We start from the raw sequence: 15,285 nt of genomic DNA, 5'->3' as shown, positions 1-15,285 counted from the left end.
TTTCTAAGTTCAAGAGGTGAACTGAAAATACTCTCTTGGGTGTCTATTTGAGTTCTATATATGTATACCTATTACTGTTTCACAAGGATGTATAATATATCATTTGAAACATTTTTTCAACAGTAATGAATGAACTATGAGCCAGCCTTCCAGTCTGTGTTCTGATATTCCCCCATTCTTTATGAGATTTAAAAGCCTCAAGTATATCAACAGAATTATGTTCTTTTCCTTGGGTCAAGCCAGTTGTCTCTTTGAGAGTTTTCAAGTCGTTAAAGAATTCTATAGGAACACAGTGAAAAGAGTACCTTCAGAAAGACTCGTTAAAAGGAAGAGGCTAAACCTAGAACACCACTAATGTTGAATTCTGTAAATTGATGTCAGAGGTAAAATAGAATCAGTGTTTCACTCCCCTCAGTTTCCAGAAATTAAATTGGTCTTATGGTTCACTTGTTTTCTTATGAAAATATAGACAATGCTTAAACCTCTCCTAAAAGGTGGTCACTTATTTTCCAGCTAAAGCAGAAAGCTAACCCATCTATGGGGACATATCCACACAGTAATATAGGAGTTTCCAATAGGAAATTGCTTTGCAATTAATATGAATTTGTGCAGGCCATAAAGCTTGTCTAAGCCTCAGTTAGCTTACCTGTCAAATGGTTGTAACAAGGTGGTTTTTGAGTATTGCATGAGACAGAATTGTTGGTATTATTATTTACATTTGTTTGAATCAGAGCTTTCTAGGCCATTTTAGAACTCAAGCTTTTTCATAAAGTTCACCCATTTAAAGTACACAATTCAATAATAAACTCACAGCTGTGCAACCATTACCACAATCTAAGTTTCAAACATTTTCACTGCTCCTGGAAGAAGTCTTGTACCTGTCAGCCATCACTCTTCACTCTTCTCCCTCAGAAATCCAGACAGCTTCAGGCAACCACTAATCTTTTTTCTATCTCCATAGACTTGCCTGTTCTGGACATTTTATATGAATGAAACCATATAAATGTGATCTTTGTGATTGGTTCCCTTCACTTAATGTTTTCAAGAGACATCTATGTTGTAGGATGTATCGCTACTTCATTCCTTTTATGCCTGCATCATATTCCTTTCATTGCTGTAGATTGCTGAAAATATACCACATTTTGTTAATCCATTCATCATCTGGTAGACACTTTGCTTCCACTTTTGGCCTATTATGAATAATGCCACTGTGACCATCCATGTGCAAGTTTGCGTGTGGATATATGCTTTTGTCTCTCTGGGGAAATTGCTGGCTCCTATGGTAACTCTATGTTTAACAACTTCAGGAACTGCCAAGTTGTTTTTCAAACTGGCTATACCATTTTACATTCCCGTCAGCGGTGAATAAGAGTTTTAATTTTTCTGCATCCTCGCTCACACTTCTTATTTCCCACTTTTCAAATTAAAACCATCCTAGTGAGTGTAAGAAATGGCAACCCACTCCAGTATTCTTGCCTGGAGAATTCCATGGACAGAGGAGCATGGTGGGCTAGAGCCCGAGGGGTCATAAAGAGTCGGACATTACTGAGTGACTAGCTTTCTTTCTTTTCTTCAGTGGGTATGAAATAATATGTCACTGTGGGTTTTTTTTTGTATTTCCCTGATGACTAATGATGTTGAGCATCTTTTCATGTGCTTATTGGCTGTTTGTATGTCTTCTTTGGAGAAATATCTATTCAAATTCTTTGCGCATTTTTGTAATTGAGTTGATCGAGTTCTATTATCCAGCTGTAAGAATTCTTAATATGTTCTGGCTACATATTCCTGATCAGATATATGATGTACAAATATTTTCAACCCAGTTTGTAGGTTGTCTGAATATTACTTTTATTAACCAGTGAATCTGGACTTCTCTCTGTATATTTCATGCTTCCAAGCCTAACTGATTTGTGCACATTCTCTTTCCAGCCTCTGTTTCTCTACCTCGCTCTCCAGTCTGTCCATGAGCCCCTTCAGGTCCCCGAGGAATACCTGAAGCCCTATGACTTTATCCAAGACAAGAATAGGCGCTACTATGCGGGAATGGCGTCCCTTATGGATGAAGCAGTGGGAAATGTTACCGCAGCCTTAGAAAGCCGTGGGCTCTGGAACAACACGGTGTTCATCTTCTCCACAGGTAAGTCTGTCAATAGGAAAATCATCTCTTGGCAAAGCTTAGGACGTGGTATTCGATAAATGGAATGAAGATAAATTGGAACATTTAGCAGTTCCTTATTAAAATAAATGCTACCTGCAAGAGTGGAGACATGGTAATAATGGATAGAAAAATGTGTCTAAGGAAACAAAGAATTATGAGCCTTCTTCCCTCTCCCTTCAGATATCAAACTATTCTTAGAGTTTACTTGCAAACAAGCTCTCAGTAACTGGGGAAGTGTGAGTGGGTATCCTTCCTATGCAGGGCAGCTGGGCAGTGAGTCCCTGGAGTGACTTGTTCCCAGCAGTCTCTACAGACCAGGCATCCTTTATGAAGAGGACTTCCGCTGGCTCAGGGGTCTCTTTGTCAGTGCCAAGACAGATTGTGACATTATTAAGATTTGTGACATTATGAAAACACTTAAATGGAGCCATTTAAATTTGGGCTAAAGTCTCCAAGTATAGATTTTTTTATATTAAAATTTTCTGACAATAAAGTTATACATGTTGACTATAGAAAAAACAAAATGGAGAAAGAAAATTTTTGAAAATAGTTTTCATTACGGCAAGGTCATTCTGATTTCTCATCTGTTAAGTGTGTGTTTTTCCCCCTCTTCTCATTAGACTCCTTGTTCAGTCGCTCAGTCATGTCTGACTGTTTGCGACCCCGTGGACTGCAGCGCTCCAGCCTTCTCTGTCTTCTATTATCTCCCTGAGTTTGCTCACATTCATGTGCATTGAGTCAGTGATGCTATCAAACCATCTCATCCTCTGCCACCTCCTTCTCCTTTTGCCTTCAGTCTTTCCCAGCATCAGGATATTTTCCAGTGGGTCAGCTCTTCACATTGGTGGCCAAAGTATTGGAGCTTCAGCTTCAGCATCAGTCCTTCCAATGAATATTCAGGGTTGATTTCCTTTAGGATTGACTGGTTTGATGTCCTTACAGTCCAAGGGACTCTCAAGAGTCTTCTCCAACACCACAGTTCAAAAGCATCAATTCATTGGCACTCAGCCTTCTTTGTGGTCCAACTCTCGCATCCATATATGACTACTGGAAAAAACCACAGCTTTGACTATATGGACCTTTGTCAGCAAAGTGATATCTCTGCTTTTTAATATGCTGTGTAGGTTTGTGATAGCTTTTCTTCCAAGCAGCAAGTGTCTTTTAACTTCATGGCTGCAGTCACCATCTGCAGTGATTTTGAAGCCCAAGAAAATAAAATCTGCCACAGATTCCATCTCTTCCCCCATCTACTTGCCATGAAGTGATGGGACCAGATCCCATGATCTTAGTTTTTTGAATGCTGAGTTTTAAGCCAGCTTTTTCACTCTCCTCTTTCACCCTCATCAAGAGGATCCTTAGTCCTTCTTTACTTCTGCCATTAGAGTGTATCATCCGCATATCTGAGGTTATTGCTATTTCTCCCGGCAATCTTGATTCCAGCTTGTGCTTCATCCAGCCCAGCATTTCGCATTATTTACTCTGTATATAAGTTAATTAAGCAGGGTGACAATATACAATCTTGTTGTACTCCTTTCCCAGTTTTGAACCAGTCATTTATTCCATATCTGGTTCTAACTGTTGCTTCTTGACCTGCATACACATTTCTGAGGAGACAGGTAAGGTGGTCTGGAATACCCATCTATTTAAGAATTTTCCAGTGTGTTGTGCTCCACACAGTCAAAGACTTTAGTATAGTCAATGAAGCAGATGTTTTTTCTGGAATTCCTTTGCTTTCTCCATAATCCAATGGATGTTGGCATTTTGATCTCTGGTTCTTCTGCATTTTATAAATCAGTTCTCAGTTCACATCCTGCTGAAGCCTAGCTTGAAGGACTTTGAGCATTACCTTACTAGCACATGAAATGAGCACAATTGTACAATAGTTTGAACATTCTTTGGCATTGCACTTCTTTGAGATTGGAATGGAAAATGACCTTTTCCAGTCCTATGGCCATGGCTGAATTTTCCAAAGTTGCTGGCATATTGAGTGCAGCACGTTAACAACATTATCTTTTAGGATTTTAAATAGCTCAGCTGGAATTCCACTATCTTTGTTTGTAGTGATGCTTCCTAAGGCCCGCTTGACTTCACACTCCAGAGTGTCTGACTTTAAGTGAATGACCACACCATTATGGTTATCCAGGTCATTAAGACCTTTTTTGTATAATTCTTCTATTTATTCTTGCCACTTCTTCTTAATCTCTTCTGCTTCTGTTAGATCCTTACTGTTTCTGTCCTTTATGCCTGTCCTTGCGTTAAATGTTCCCTTGATATCTTGTTTTCTTGAAGAGGTCTCTAGTCTTTCCAATTCTATTGTTTTCCTCTGTTTTTTTTAACATAGTTCACTTAAGAAGTACTTCTTATCTCACCTTACTATTCTCTGGAACTCTGCATTCAGTTGGGTATACCTTTCCCTTCCTCCCTTGCCTTTTGCTTCTCTTCTTTCCTCAGCTATTTGTAAAGCCCCCTCAGACCACCACTTTGCCTTCTTGAGTTTCTTTTTCTTTGGAATGGTTTTGGTCACTGCCTCTTGTACCATGTTATGAACCTCCATCCATGGTTCTTCAGACACTCTGTCTCTCAGATCTAATCCATTGAATCTACTCATCACCTCCACTGTATAATCATAAAGGGTTTGATATAGGTCATAAAGAATCCTTCTGCAATGCAGGAGACCCTTGTTTGATTCCTGGGTTGGGAAGATCTGCTGTAGAAGGGATAGGCTACCCACTCCAATATTCTGGCCTGGAGAATTCCATGGACTGTATAGTCTATGGGGTTGCAAAGAGTTGGACACGACCAAGTGACTTTCACTTCACACCTGAATGGCTTAGTGGTTTTCCCTACTTTGTTCAATTAAACCTGAATTTTGCAGTAAGGAGCTCATGATCTGAACCACAGTCAGATCTGGGCCTTATTTTTACTGACTGTATAGAGTCTCTTCATCTTTGGCTGCAAAGAACATAATCAGTCTGATTTCGGTGTTGACCATCTGGTGATATCCTTGTATAGAGTCATCTCTTGGGTTGTTGGAAAAGGGTTTTTCCTATGACCAGTCTCTTAGCAAAACGCCGTTAGCCTTTGCCCTGCTTCATCTTGTACTCCAAGGCCAAACTTGCCTGTTACTCTATCTCTTGACTTCCTACTTTTGCATTACAATCCCCTAGGATGAAAAGGACATCTTTTTTGGTATTAGTTCTAGAAGTTGTTGTAGGTCTTCATAGAAAGTCAACTTCAGCCTCTTTGCCTGGTTAGGCAAAGACTTGGATTACTTGTTGGGTAAGTCCGACTTTATAGTATGCATGTATTTTCATTTCACTGCTAATTACAGTTTGCTATGGTTTTATTTAGAATATTTGCATAAATTTAAAAGTGACAATGAAGTAGGAGGTTTCTTTTCTCTCTGTTGGGTTTTGTTGTATTGGTTATACACATATCATGATATATTTTGGACTTTTCACATGTTTTCCTATGTTCTGGAACACTTTACAGATTGTTTGAAAGATCCTTCTGGCCCCTGGAAGCTTTTTAGAAGGCTTAGAAAAATGATCTCCATAGTTTACATTTTTGCTTAATTATATCTAGGGGGAGTGGGTCTTTAAAATAGTTTAAAATTAATTTTGCCTGAAATACAGTGAGCCCTTTGATCTGAATGCTGAGGTTATTTTTCACTTCAGGAAGTCTTCCTTGTTCCTTATTTTAGCTTATTGCTTTTGTTCTGCTTGATTTGTTTCTCAAAAATGTCTTTAATTAGGAAGTTGAATTACTGACTCAGCTTTTCTTTCATCAGCCTTAGTTTTTCATCCCTTTTCTCGGCCTTCTGGAGCTCTTCTGCATTACCAGTTCGACATTTCTGCAGTTTTAATTCTGCTGTTTAGTATCTTCAGTGGAGATTATTATTAATTATGCTTTTAGTATCTTTGCAATCCTTTCTTTGCCTCATTCAGTTCTTTTTCCTTCTAAGCTTGTTAGTAATAATAATGACTACTGTTTATTAAATATTTACTGCATGCCCAGGCTGTCCTAGTATTTCGCCTGTACGTTCTCATTGTTGGTCATTAAAACTCAAAGCAGCCTTGTGAAATAAGTTTCTTTATTCCTATTTTATAAATGAAGAAACCAAAAGTTAGTTAAGTGATTTGCCCAAGACTAATGCTATGGTCTGAATGTTTGTATTCACCTCAAATTCATATACGATGGTGTTGGAAGGTGGGGCCTTTGGGAGGTCATTAGGTCATGAAGGAGGACACCTCATGCATGGGATAAGTGTTTTCTTAAAGGAGGCACCAGAGAGATCAGTAGCGCCTTCCTCCACCTGAGGACACAGTGAGATGGTGTTGACTCTGGAACGAGAGGAGTCTCATCAGGACGTGACTCTCCTGGCGCCTTGATCTTGGACTTCCCAGCTTCCAGAGCTGTGAGAAATACGTTTCTGCTTTCTTTTAAGCCACCAGGTTCATGGCATTTTGTTTGCACTGAAATGGGCTAAGAGCCACACATCTCACAAACCGAAGAGAAGAATCCAAACCCAGATCAACTTGAGGCCGCTGCCTGTTAAATGTACTCAGTTGTGCTTCTCCATGCCATCATTTCCCTTCTGTCTCATCCTCTTGTCCCTGATTTCTGCTTTTTAGCTTTCTGCACTTCTATTCATAGAACCCATGCTTTTCCTGAATCTTTCTCAATGGAGCTTTTCTAACACCTTTATTTCCATAGTAAATGATTACGCTATATACTCTTCCAAGTATAAGCAGCAGAGGCTCTAGAGTGCACGGCTGTCTCTTGGGCCTCTGGTCATTGTCCCCTGATTAATTCCTTCTCAGATCTGTAGCTTGAGGTCAAGTTGCTGCACGCAACTCACTCTATTTCCAGTGGCCTTCAGGCACTGGGGGCTTCTCTTCTGGCTCAGCTGGTAAAGAATCTGCCTGCAATGCAGGAGACCCCGGTTTGATCCCTGGGTTGGGAAGATCCCCTGGAGAAGGGAAAGGCTACCCACCCCTGTATTCTGGCCTGGAGAATTCCATGGACCGTACAGTCCGTGGGGTCATAAAGAGTTGCACATGGCTGCGTGACTTTCACTTTTTCAGGCATTGAGTCTTCTACACGACTCTTGTGAACCTGAGTGACCTAACTGGTATTTTTCTCTCTTTGGGCTGCCTGGTTCTTCGGCACCACCACCAGACTCTTCCTGTCTCTATACCTTCAGGGCCTTAAGTAGAGTGGCATTTGCCCGGGTAGTGTGCCCCGCTGCCAGGCCCTTTCTTCTGCCCACTGTTCTAGGGAGCTGTGATCTCTAACTACAGATAGAAAGTTGAGGAGGTAGTAATTCTCTGGTCATGTCCAAAATTAGCACCATCCCCTCCCCTCCTGGGCTGCCTTCGTCCCTCTTTTCAGATAGGTAGGTGGCTCTGCGTCATGAGGCAACCAGGGTAGACCAGCCCTTGTTTGTTTCTTCATTCCAGCTGCACAGCTTGTGGAAATTTCTCCAGGGTTCTCTCTGGCATTTGAATAGATTGTCTGTCAGACCTGGTTTCTTACCTTGTAATGAGTTTTCACCTTATTATAACTCATGACAATGTGATGTTGTTCATCTTATTCTGTGTCTGTGTTGCTCAGTGGCCCAGTCGTGTCTGACTCTTTGCAACCCCACGGACTGCAGCACCCCAGGCCTCCCTGTCCATCACCATCTCCCGCAGTTTGCCCACGTTCATGTCTGTTGCACCGGTGATGTTGTCCAGCCATCTCATCCTCTGATGCCCTCTTCTCCTTCTGCCCTCAGTCTTTCCTAGATCTGTCTATGTTAGCAGAATATTGGTTAAGAGAAGCAGCACTAGAAGCTATTAGGAAGATACTATTTTAACTTGTGCCCCTGTTACCAGAGCTGAGCTTTATAGTTATTAAACTCCAGGAATCTTCACACAAGTCTAATCCTGAGTAACATGAGCTAAAATTAGAACTTACTCTGGAGCAACTAGATCATAGATTAAAACTAGGAAAACTGATTCTAAAACCTTTGAAAGCAACAATTGATCACAACATCTTTCTGCAGCTATTGTATATTTATATTAACTCACATCAGAATAACCATTTCCACTTATATTTAGAGAGAGTGTGACTATAAGGACAAACATAATTTGCAATTCCTCCTCTGGAGACTTCTCTGTGTTTATTGACAATTTCTTTGCCTGAAGTGGAATTTAATAATGTGATTAAAACCCAAGGAAACAAGGCCTGAATCTGGCTGGGTATAAAGCAGTGATTCATTTTTTCCAGTTTTCTCACTTTACTTGACTTGGCACTGCCCTTCTTTCCAAGCATAAAAATACTGGGTATGTTCAAACAAATAAGCGTTGAATCCGATAGTGTCGAAAACCCTGACATACACTAGCTTCTTCGTATCACATGTTATTTAGTGAAAGGGAGAGACAAAGGCATGTTTTCTTTTTAGGTCTAGATGTTTAAGGACGCTTTTAAAAATCTTCCTTTATAGTCTGAAGGAGGCCCCTGAGGCTCCCTCATTCCTTGTTGTCTTCATCCGAGCACTTAAGGTGCAGTCTGCCTTCTGGGGACCACTTGCCCCCTTGGAGTGTTCATTAAAAATGTAGTTGCTCAGGTGATGGCTGCCAAACACTGTGAATGTGCTAAGTGTCGCTGATTCGACACACTGAAGTGGTTAATTTTATGTCATGTGAATTTCACTTCCGTTTTTTAAAAAGGAGTTTCTTAGACTCCAGTATGGATTCTAGATCTGGGCCCAGGAATCTCCATCTTTAACAGTAATACAGGTAATTCTTCTTATAGAGAAATTTAAGAACTTTTAATCTAAAGGAACTTATACAAACCCTGGGAATTTAACTAAAATATACATAAATACAGTAATATACATATATTTACCAGAATATATATATACATATATATATATATATATATATACATATATTTTCCAGAAACCAACTGGGTTTGAAGTTCAACCTCTCCTAGGTGTTTTCATTTCAGGTAAATGCACCCATTTCTAGAAACAGACTCTTGAAAAAAGTAAGAAAAATTTAAATATAATTTTACTGCATATAAATTACATCCTTGATAGATTAATGACACTCTTTTTACAATGTGTGATTATTAGTGAATGGCATTAACAAAAATTTCTTATTATAAACGTAATATTCTGTTCTTTTTATACAAGGATGACCCTTCTAATCCCTCTTTGATAGAATATGATCAGAGTTCAAATCCCAGTTTTCCTGCCAATTAGTGGTGTAGACTCTGGCCTCAGTTTCATTATCTGTTAAATTCTGATTGGCCGATCACTCATTTATTTACCTGGTCTGTCATTGCAGATAGAAAGATGAATAAGATATGGTTCCAGCCCTTAGGAATCTTGCACTGTAGTGAAGCAGGCAAGCACATATACTCTTCCAATGCAGTGGAAGAGTGCTCAGAGATCTCACCAGAGCCTGGGGATCTGGGGAGGCATTCAGAGATGGAAAGGTTGGCTATGAGTTGGCCAGAGAAGCAGTGTGCAGGCGAAGAAGAGATTGGACAGCTGAGAGAGAGGACTGTGACCAAGGGGAGAGAGGAGAGAGCTGTCTGTTGGAGGTCTGGTGGGGCTGGAGCCTAGAGTGCAAGGCAGGGATGGCTAGATGTGAGGACAGGGAGTGTGACCTATAAGTCAGCTCAGAAGAGACCTGTGTACCTGCAGAGGGGAATCACAAAGGCAGCGAAGGCAGTGGGGGGCATTGAAAGGTCTGAAACAGGATCAGATTTTCACCTTGGGATCGGTGTGGGGGATGGTTGGAGACCAGCAGAACTTTGGGGAGATTATGGCAGAGGCTAGAAGGAGGAGGAGGAGGGGCTGAATAAAGGCAGAGGAAAAATGGATGGAGTGGAAAGGAGAGAGTCAAGAAATGCACTGAGAGCTTGAACCAGTTGACTCCTGATACTAGGAAAGTTGATGATTGTGTCCAGCTGCATTTTCAGAGCTTTTGTCAGCGCTGGTGACAGCTTTCCATGGAGCCACCCCCCTTTAACAGGCAATGGGATGCGTCTGCAAAGAGCTGGAGAGAGTGTAGCCCGCAGCCAGAGCACCCGTGTTGTCCCTATAGCCATGGACCCACAGTCCATTTGAGACTAGGGCGAGGGGGTCGACCACAGTACCTGAAAGTGTGCAGTAATGGTTCGGGTTGTCATAGTTACTTGAAGGTGAAGTCACTTTTGAAGGCCAGGCATCTGTAGTGCTCAGAGCAGCCTTGCACAGTGGAGAAGTGTCCTGACCTGGACACTGGTAACACCAGCATCGAGGAACCCTGCCCACATCCTTTCATTGCACATGTCTGCCTGAACAGGGTAACTTATTCCCAAACCTAAACTTTCAACATTTATTATCTGATCTTTCACAAAATTCTGTGTGATTTAATGTCTTAAATAGAGCAGTAAAGATTCGTAACTAATTCCCCTAGATCTTATGTCCCTTTCTCCCTCGTATGTTGAATTCCGTTCAAAACTGGTCCTCACAAATGGAGAACTCCTTCAGTTTAAATGTACTTAAGCAGTTGGCAGACTTGTGAATAATATAGAAATTTGGTGCCAGGAACAAAGTAATCTGATGCTGGCAAATCAGTCTCACTCGGTTCTTCACACTCTTAACTGCATTACTGACAAAGCTAAGGAAAACCTGTTAAGTGAATAAGTGATATAGTGGATCCATACCGACTTTCTCTTTGCAAATGCTTTCAACACAAGTACCGTAGAGGGAGATAACAGCACATAGCTCAAAACTCTGAGACAAGAGCCATTTTATCCCTCACCAGAGGTCATGAACCCACTTCACCTCTTGAGAACTGTCACATTAATGTTCATGCTAAAAGCATGTTGGGGCACTTTAGGATTTTCTTAGTAATAGGTAGTAATGCATACAGATTTGTCCATTATTTTATTGAGCAAAGATAATAATCAGTACATTCCAAAGGCCCCAAGAATGATGTCTGACCTTTGTAAGACAATGCAAACCACTGAATCTGTGATGAACCACTGAATCACAAGCCCAGGGTCTAAGGCAAAGATGCTTCTTAATCCCTATGTTTATCAGATCTTTGATGTTTTATCATAATTCAGCTTATATACTATAATATCATGTTATTGATATTATGAATTTCTTAGCATGAGAAACATAATCTTTACTTTCACACTTCTATGAGAAGTGGCCATTCCCTGAGTTTATAATTAATGGAAAATATGAATTGAAATCAGCATGTTTATTGACTAAATTACAAGCTTTCCAGTGTGTTTGGGTTTACTTTTCCCTCTTGTTTTACACTCCATTTTAAAGATCACATTTAAAATGGACCCATTTTCTATACTGTGCATCTCTCACAAAGTTCATCAAAAGCCAAAGTCCCCTGTGGAGGTGAGGGGAGTATTGGGTTGGACAGGCTGTACTGGGGGACGAAGCAAGGCAACAAAGAGAGTCTGCATAGAAAGCATCACGTGGGAGCCACACTCACAGTAGGGCCGAGGGGCAGAAATAAAGTCGGGTCATCCCGCTTACAGACGCAAACAGGCAACCAGAGGATGAAAGAAGGGACTAAGCGGCCTCGGAATCACTGAGACAGCAGAAAATAGAGTGTATTTCAGGTGTGTTGCATCTGGGTTGTTTAAAAATCAGTCTTTAATTATAGATGGAAGATAAAAATTCAGATTTCAAAGGAGGAACCAGTATTTTCCGTTGACAGACAAAAGATGCGCAGTTTGTCTTCCAGCGTGTCATGGGGGTTGACTCTGTAGTAGTTGTTTTAAGAAAACACACACAAAAGTGAGAGTGGCGAAATTTTAGCCACTGAGGAATCCAATCTGGTTCTTCCCTGTTTTCATCCGTGTGCGGGGCTCACCTCGAGGCGGTGGTAACTGCCGAGCATGTGTGCGGAACATACTGAGACAAGGCATTTGCTCCAGAACTAGGGCCGCAGGGCCAGCGTTCCCAGTGTTCTGCCCCAGATTCCTCTCTTTGTGTCGATGCGGTAATTGCTGTGTGGTTTTCCTTAGGCAGCAGAGGAGAGGCTGTGTCTCCTCCCTGCCCAGGAGTTTAAGGAGATGTGCTCTTCCAAGGAGGCCCTGGGAACCAGGGCTGAAGCTCTTTGCGGGAGATAGCCCTGCTGTGCTGGGCCTCAGACAGGCTGCTCATCCTTTGCTTTCAGAAGCATGAGACTTTTCCCCCCACCAGGCCTAAAAGCAATAATAATAAAATATTTGAAAAAATCCCCGTCGCTTCTCTTGCTGACTTTGGCAGTTAGGTCCCAAGCGTCAACAGAATGTTGTGCCCAGAAGTCTGCCTTCCAGGCTTGCTCCCTTCTTACAGAACAATCCTTAGCCTCGTGGGGGCTCTTTTTTCATGTTTTCTCAATGAGAAGGTATGTCAGAGATTATTGGCACCACGGGTTTCTTCCTTTCTGGCGGTTTTCTCCCTTAACCAACTGTGCTTTCTAAGATCCCTTTCCCATTTTCCTGTCACAGTATGGGACACGTCTAATCAACCTCTCCTGGGGTGGCTGTTCTACGTACACACTGATTTTGTTTTCCTTTATCATTTCTACTCCTGAACACTTTCTTATTTGTGCAGAGTTTTTAAAAAAAGGAAAACAGCATCAAAAAACTTACACATTAGAAATGGCACTCACTGCTGTGGAGACTACCAACAAAACCTAAAGCTACATCTGTTTTCAGAACAGCCTGTGGTCTGGGACCACGCTGACGCACACTGACGCACACACGTCAGTCAGCGGTGCAGAAGCAGTTGGGGGAGGGGAGACCGGAGTGCTGTGTTTGGACCGAGGATGCTGGCTTTATGGTGCTGCTTCGGCACCCTACTTTGGTGTCATGTTTGGTTGTTAGAAGGTCCATCTCAAGTCCGGAGGTAATAGGGCAGGCTGAATGGTGGAGTCTGTGGAAAATCCAGTCCCCCCACGTGCCCTGTGTGCAGCACGTGAGACCTCCCCTCTGGGAGTCCCTGAAGGGAGTGGTTTGATTTGTGTCTGGTGGGTGGCGTTCATCAGGCTGTCACCAGGTGAGGTCACCTGAACAAGTGTCTCATCATCTTCCTGAAACAAGAATTAGTCAGTTGATATGCATGACTCTCAGTTTTATTTAGGACAATGTGTTGATCCGGAGGAGACCAGAAGCTAAAGATGAGAGACATAAATTTCATATTCCCTTGGAGGCAAGGTGGGCTTCCCTGGTGGCTCAGCTGGTAAAGAATCTGCCCACAGTGCTGGAGACCTGGGTTCGATCCCTAGGTTGGGAAGGTCCCCTGGAGAAGGGAATGGCTACCCACTCCAGTATTCTGGACTGGAGAATTCCGTGCATTAGTCCATGGGGTCGCAAAAAGTTGGACACGACTGAGCAACTTTCACTGTTTCACTATAGGGGCAAGGCAGGGACCAGGCAAGCGTAAGGCTTGGAGAGGTCCTTTCCCATGCCTGGGGCTCTGACATGTACTCTAGAAGGATTTGTGTTTATTCCCTGATCACCAGCCTGAAACTGCTTTGTGTGAGGAGAAATGGTACAGAGGGCAGTGTGAATGGCTGGTGGAAGACAGAAAGTCTGGTTTAGCACCGTACCTAGCACAGACCTCAGGAAATATTTGGAGGTGGAGGAGTGTGCATGTATTCGAGATCCAGCAACACACAGTTACCAGTGATTCAAGGTCAAGTGGCTGCAACAGAAAGATGAAGTTTGGAAAAGAGCCTCTGGATCAGGGTCAGCAGGAGAAACTCCGTGAGGAGAAAGGATATAAATTAAACTGTGCTTGAATGATTGATATCGGTGGGTGAATGGAAGCAGAGGGCAGGACGTTTGGGGCATGCGGAGTGGTGTGAGCAGATGAGTGGGGGGAGGAGGGAAGCAAAGGTCTGTTCTGGGCATGTGACTAGGCCAGTCCGCTCTCCTTTCCATTGGTGTTCACAGGGACATCCAGAACCTTAGATGTGTGCTCCTGGAATGTTCATTTTGCTCCATAGAGGGAAAATTATTTAACTTAATTGGTTAGTCATTTAAAACATTTTGACATTTAAAAAAATGGCACATTAAGGAACAGAATACAGTGAACTTTACAGATTTTTTTTGTATAAGTGTTCAGAATCTCAGGTTTCCACTTTTAACCTTTAATGGAAGAATTTAGAATTCTTAAAAGGAGATCAGCTCCATTCATTTGCAAAAAAAAAAAAAAAAACCAGAAACCAAAAAACTGCCCATTACTCCTTACCTGGAACTTGGGGCAGGAGCTGGGTCTTCTCCTCTGGGAGGTGGGGCAAGCAGTTCAGCCCTCGGCCACAGGGCGGAGGGTTTTGCTTAGCTGTAAGCGAGCCCCGTGTGATACTGGGCACTGTATGTCCTGGACAGCATATTTTGACAGTGGTTGGTGTGGCTCGTCTTAAAGGATGTGCCTCCATCCCACACAGACATGCAGGACAGTATGTCTATATGCAAACGAAGTCCATTCTGACAGCACATTCTTAAGTCTAGTTTGTTCCTAAGTCCAATGAAGGTAGGCAAGGTAGCCAACTAACACAGTTGGCTATATAGTACTGTCCTTAAAAGGTTTATACTACTTTTCACACAAATAATACATTTAAAAAACAAGAAATAAAGAAAACGTTTGCAATCTTCCAGTGCAGTACCTTGACAAGTACAGTAGTCGAGTGCAACAGCTGGCATGCAGTGGTTGGCATCATGTAAACAGGCGAGAAGAGTTATTGACTAGAGGGGGGGGTGGGGGCAGTGGTGGAGCTGAAGGCTGGTCAGCAACAGGTGATGGGGTGAAAGTGAAGTCGCTGAGTCGTGTCTGACTCTGTGCGAACCCATGGACTGTAGCCCGCCTGCTCCCCTGTCCATGGAATTCTCCAGGCAAGAATACTGGTGTAGGTAGCCATTCCCTTCTCTAGGGGGTCTTTCTGACCTGCAGATCAAATCTGGGTCTCCTACACTGCAGGCAGATTCTTTACCACCTGAGCTACTGGGGAAGCCTAGGAGAGGGAGGGCAAACTGCCGTTTCACTCATGCTGACATTAATGGCGCAGGTTCTGGTTCCTTGCTGGATTCAATTCTATCTACGCTCTTGAAAAATCAGTCCAGTGATA

The 15,285-nt window shown here is 42.4% G+C and overlaps 1 protein-coding gene across 1 annotated transcript in view; it reads left to right on the top strand.

Annotated features, from left to right (window-relative positions):
- The window catches only part of ARSB (arylsulfatase B), a 166,611-nt gene that overhangs the window by 26,642 nt on the left and 124,684 nt on the right, over positions 1-15,285 (top strand). The window contains exon 5 of the mRNA XM_069595377.1: positions 1,930-2,137. Coding sequence (XP_069451478.1) covers positions 1,930-2,137 — 208 coding nt within the window. The remainder of the gene's footprint in view (positions 1-1,929; positions 2,138-15,285) is intronic.

The sequence above is a fragment of the Ovis canadensis genome, chromosome 7 (genome assembly GCF_042477335.2).
Source record: "Ovis canadensis isolate MfBH-ARS-UI-01 breed Bighorn chromosome 7, ARS-UI_OviCan_v2, whole genome shotgun sequence".
NCBI classification, from domain to species: domain Eukaryota; kingdom Metazoa; phylum Chordata; class Mammalia; order Artiodactyla; family Bovidae; genus Ovis; species Ovis canadensis.
This window is presented reverse-complemented; position numbering and strand designations above follow the sequence as displayed.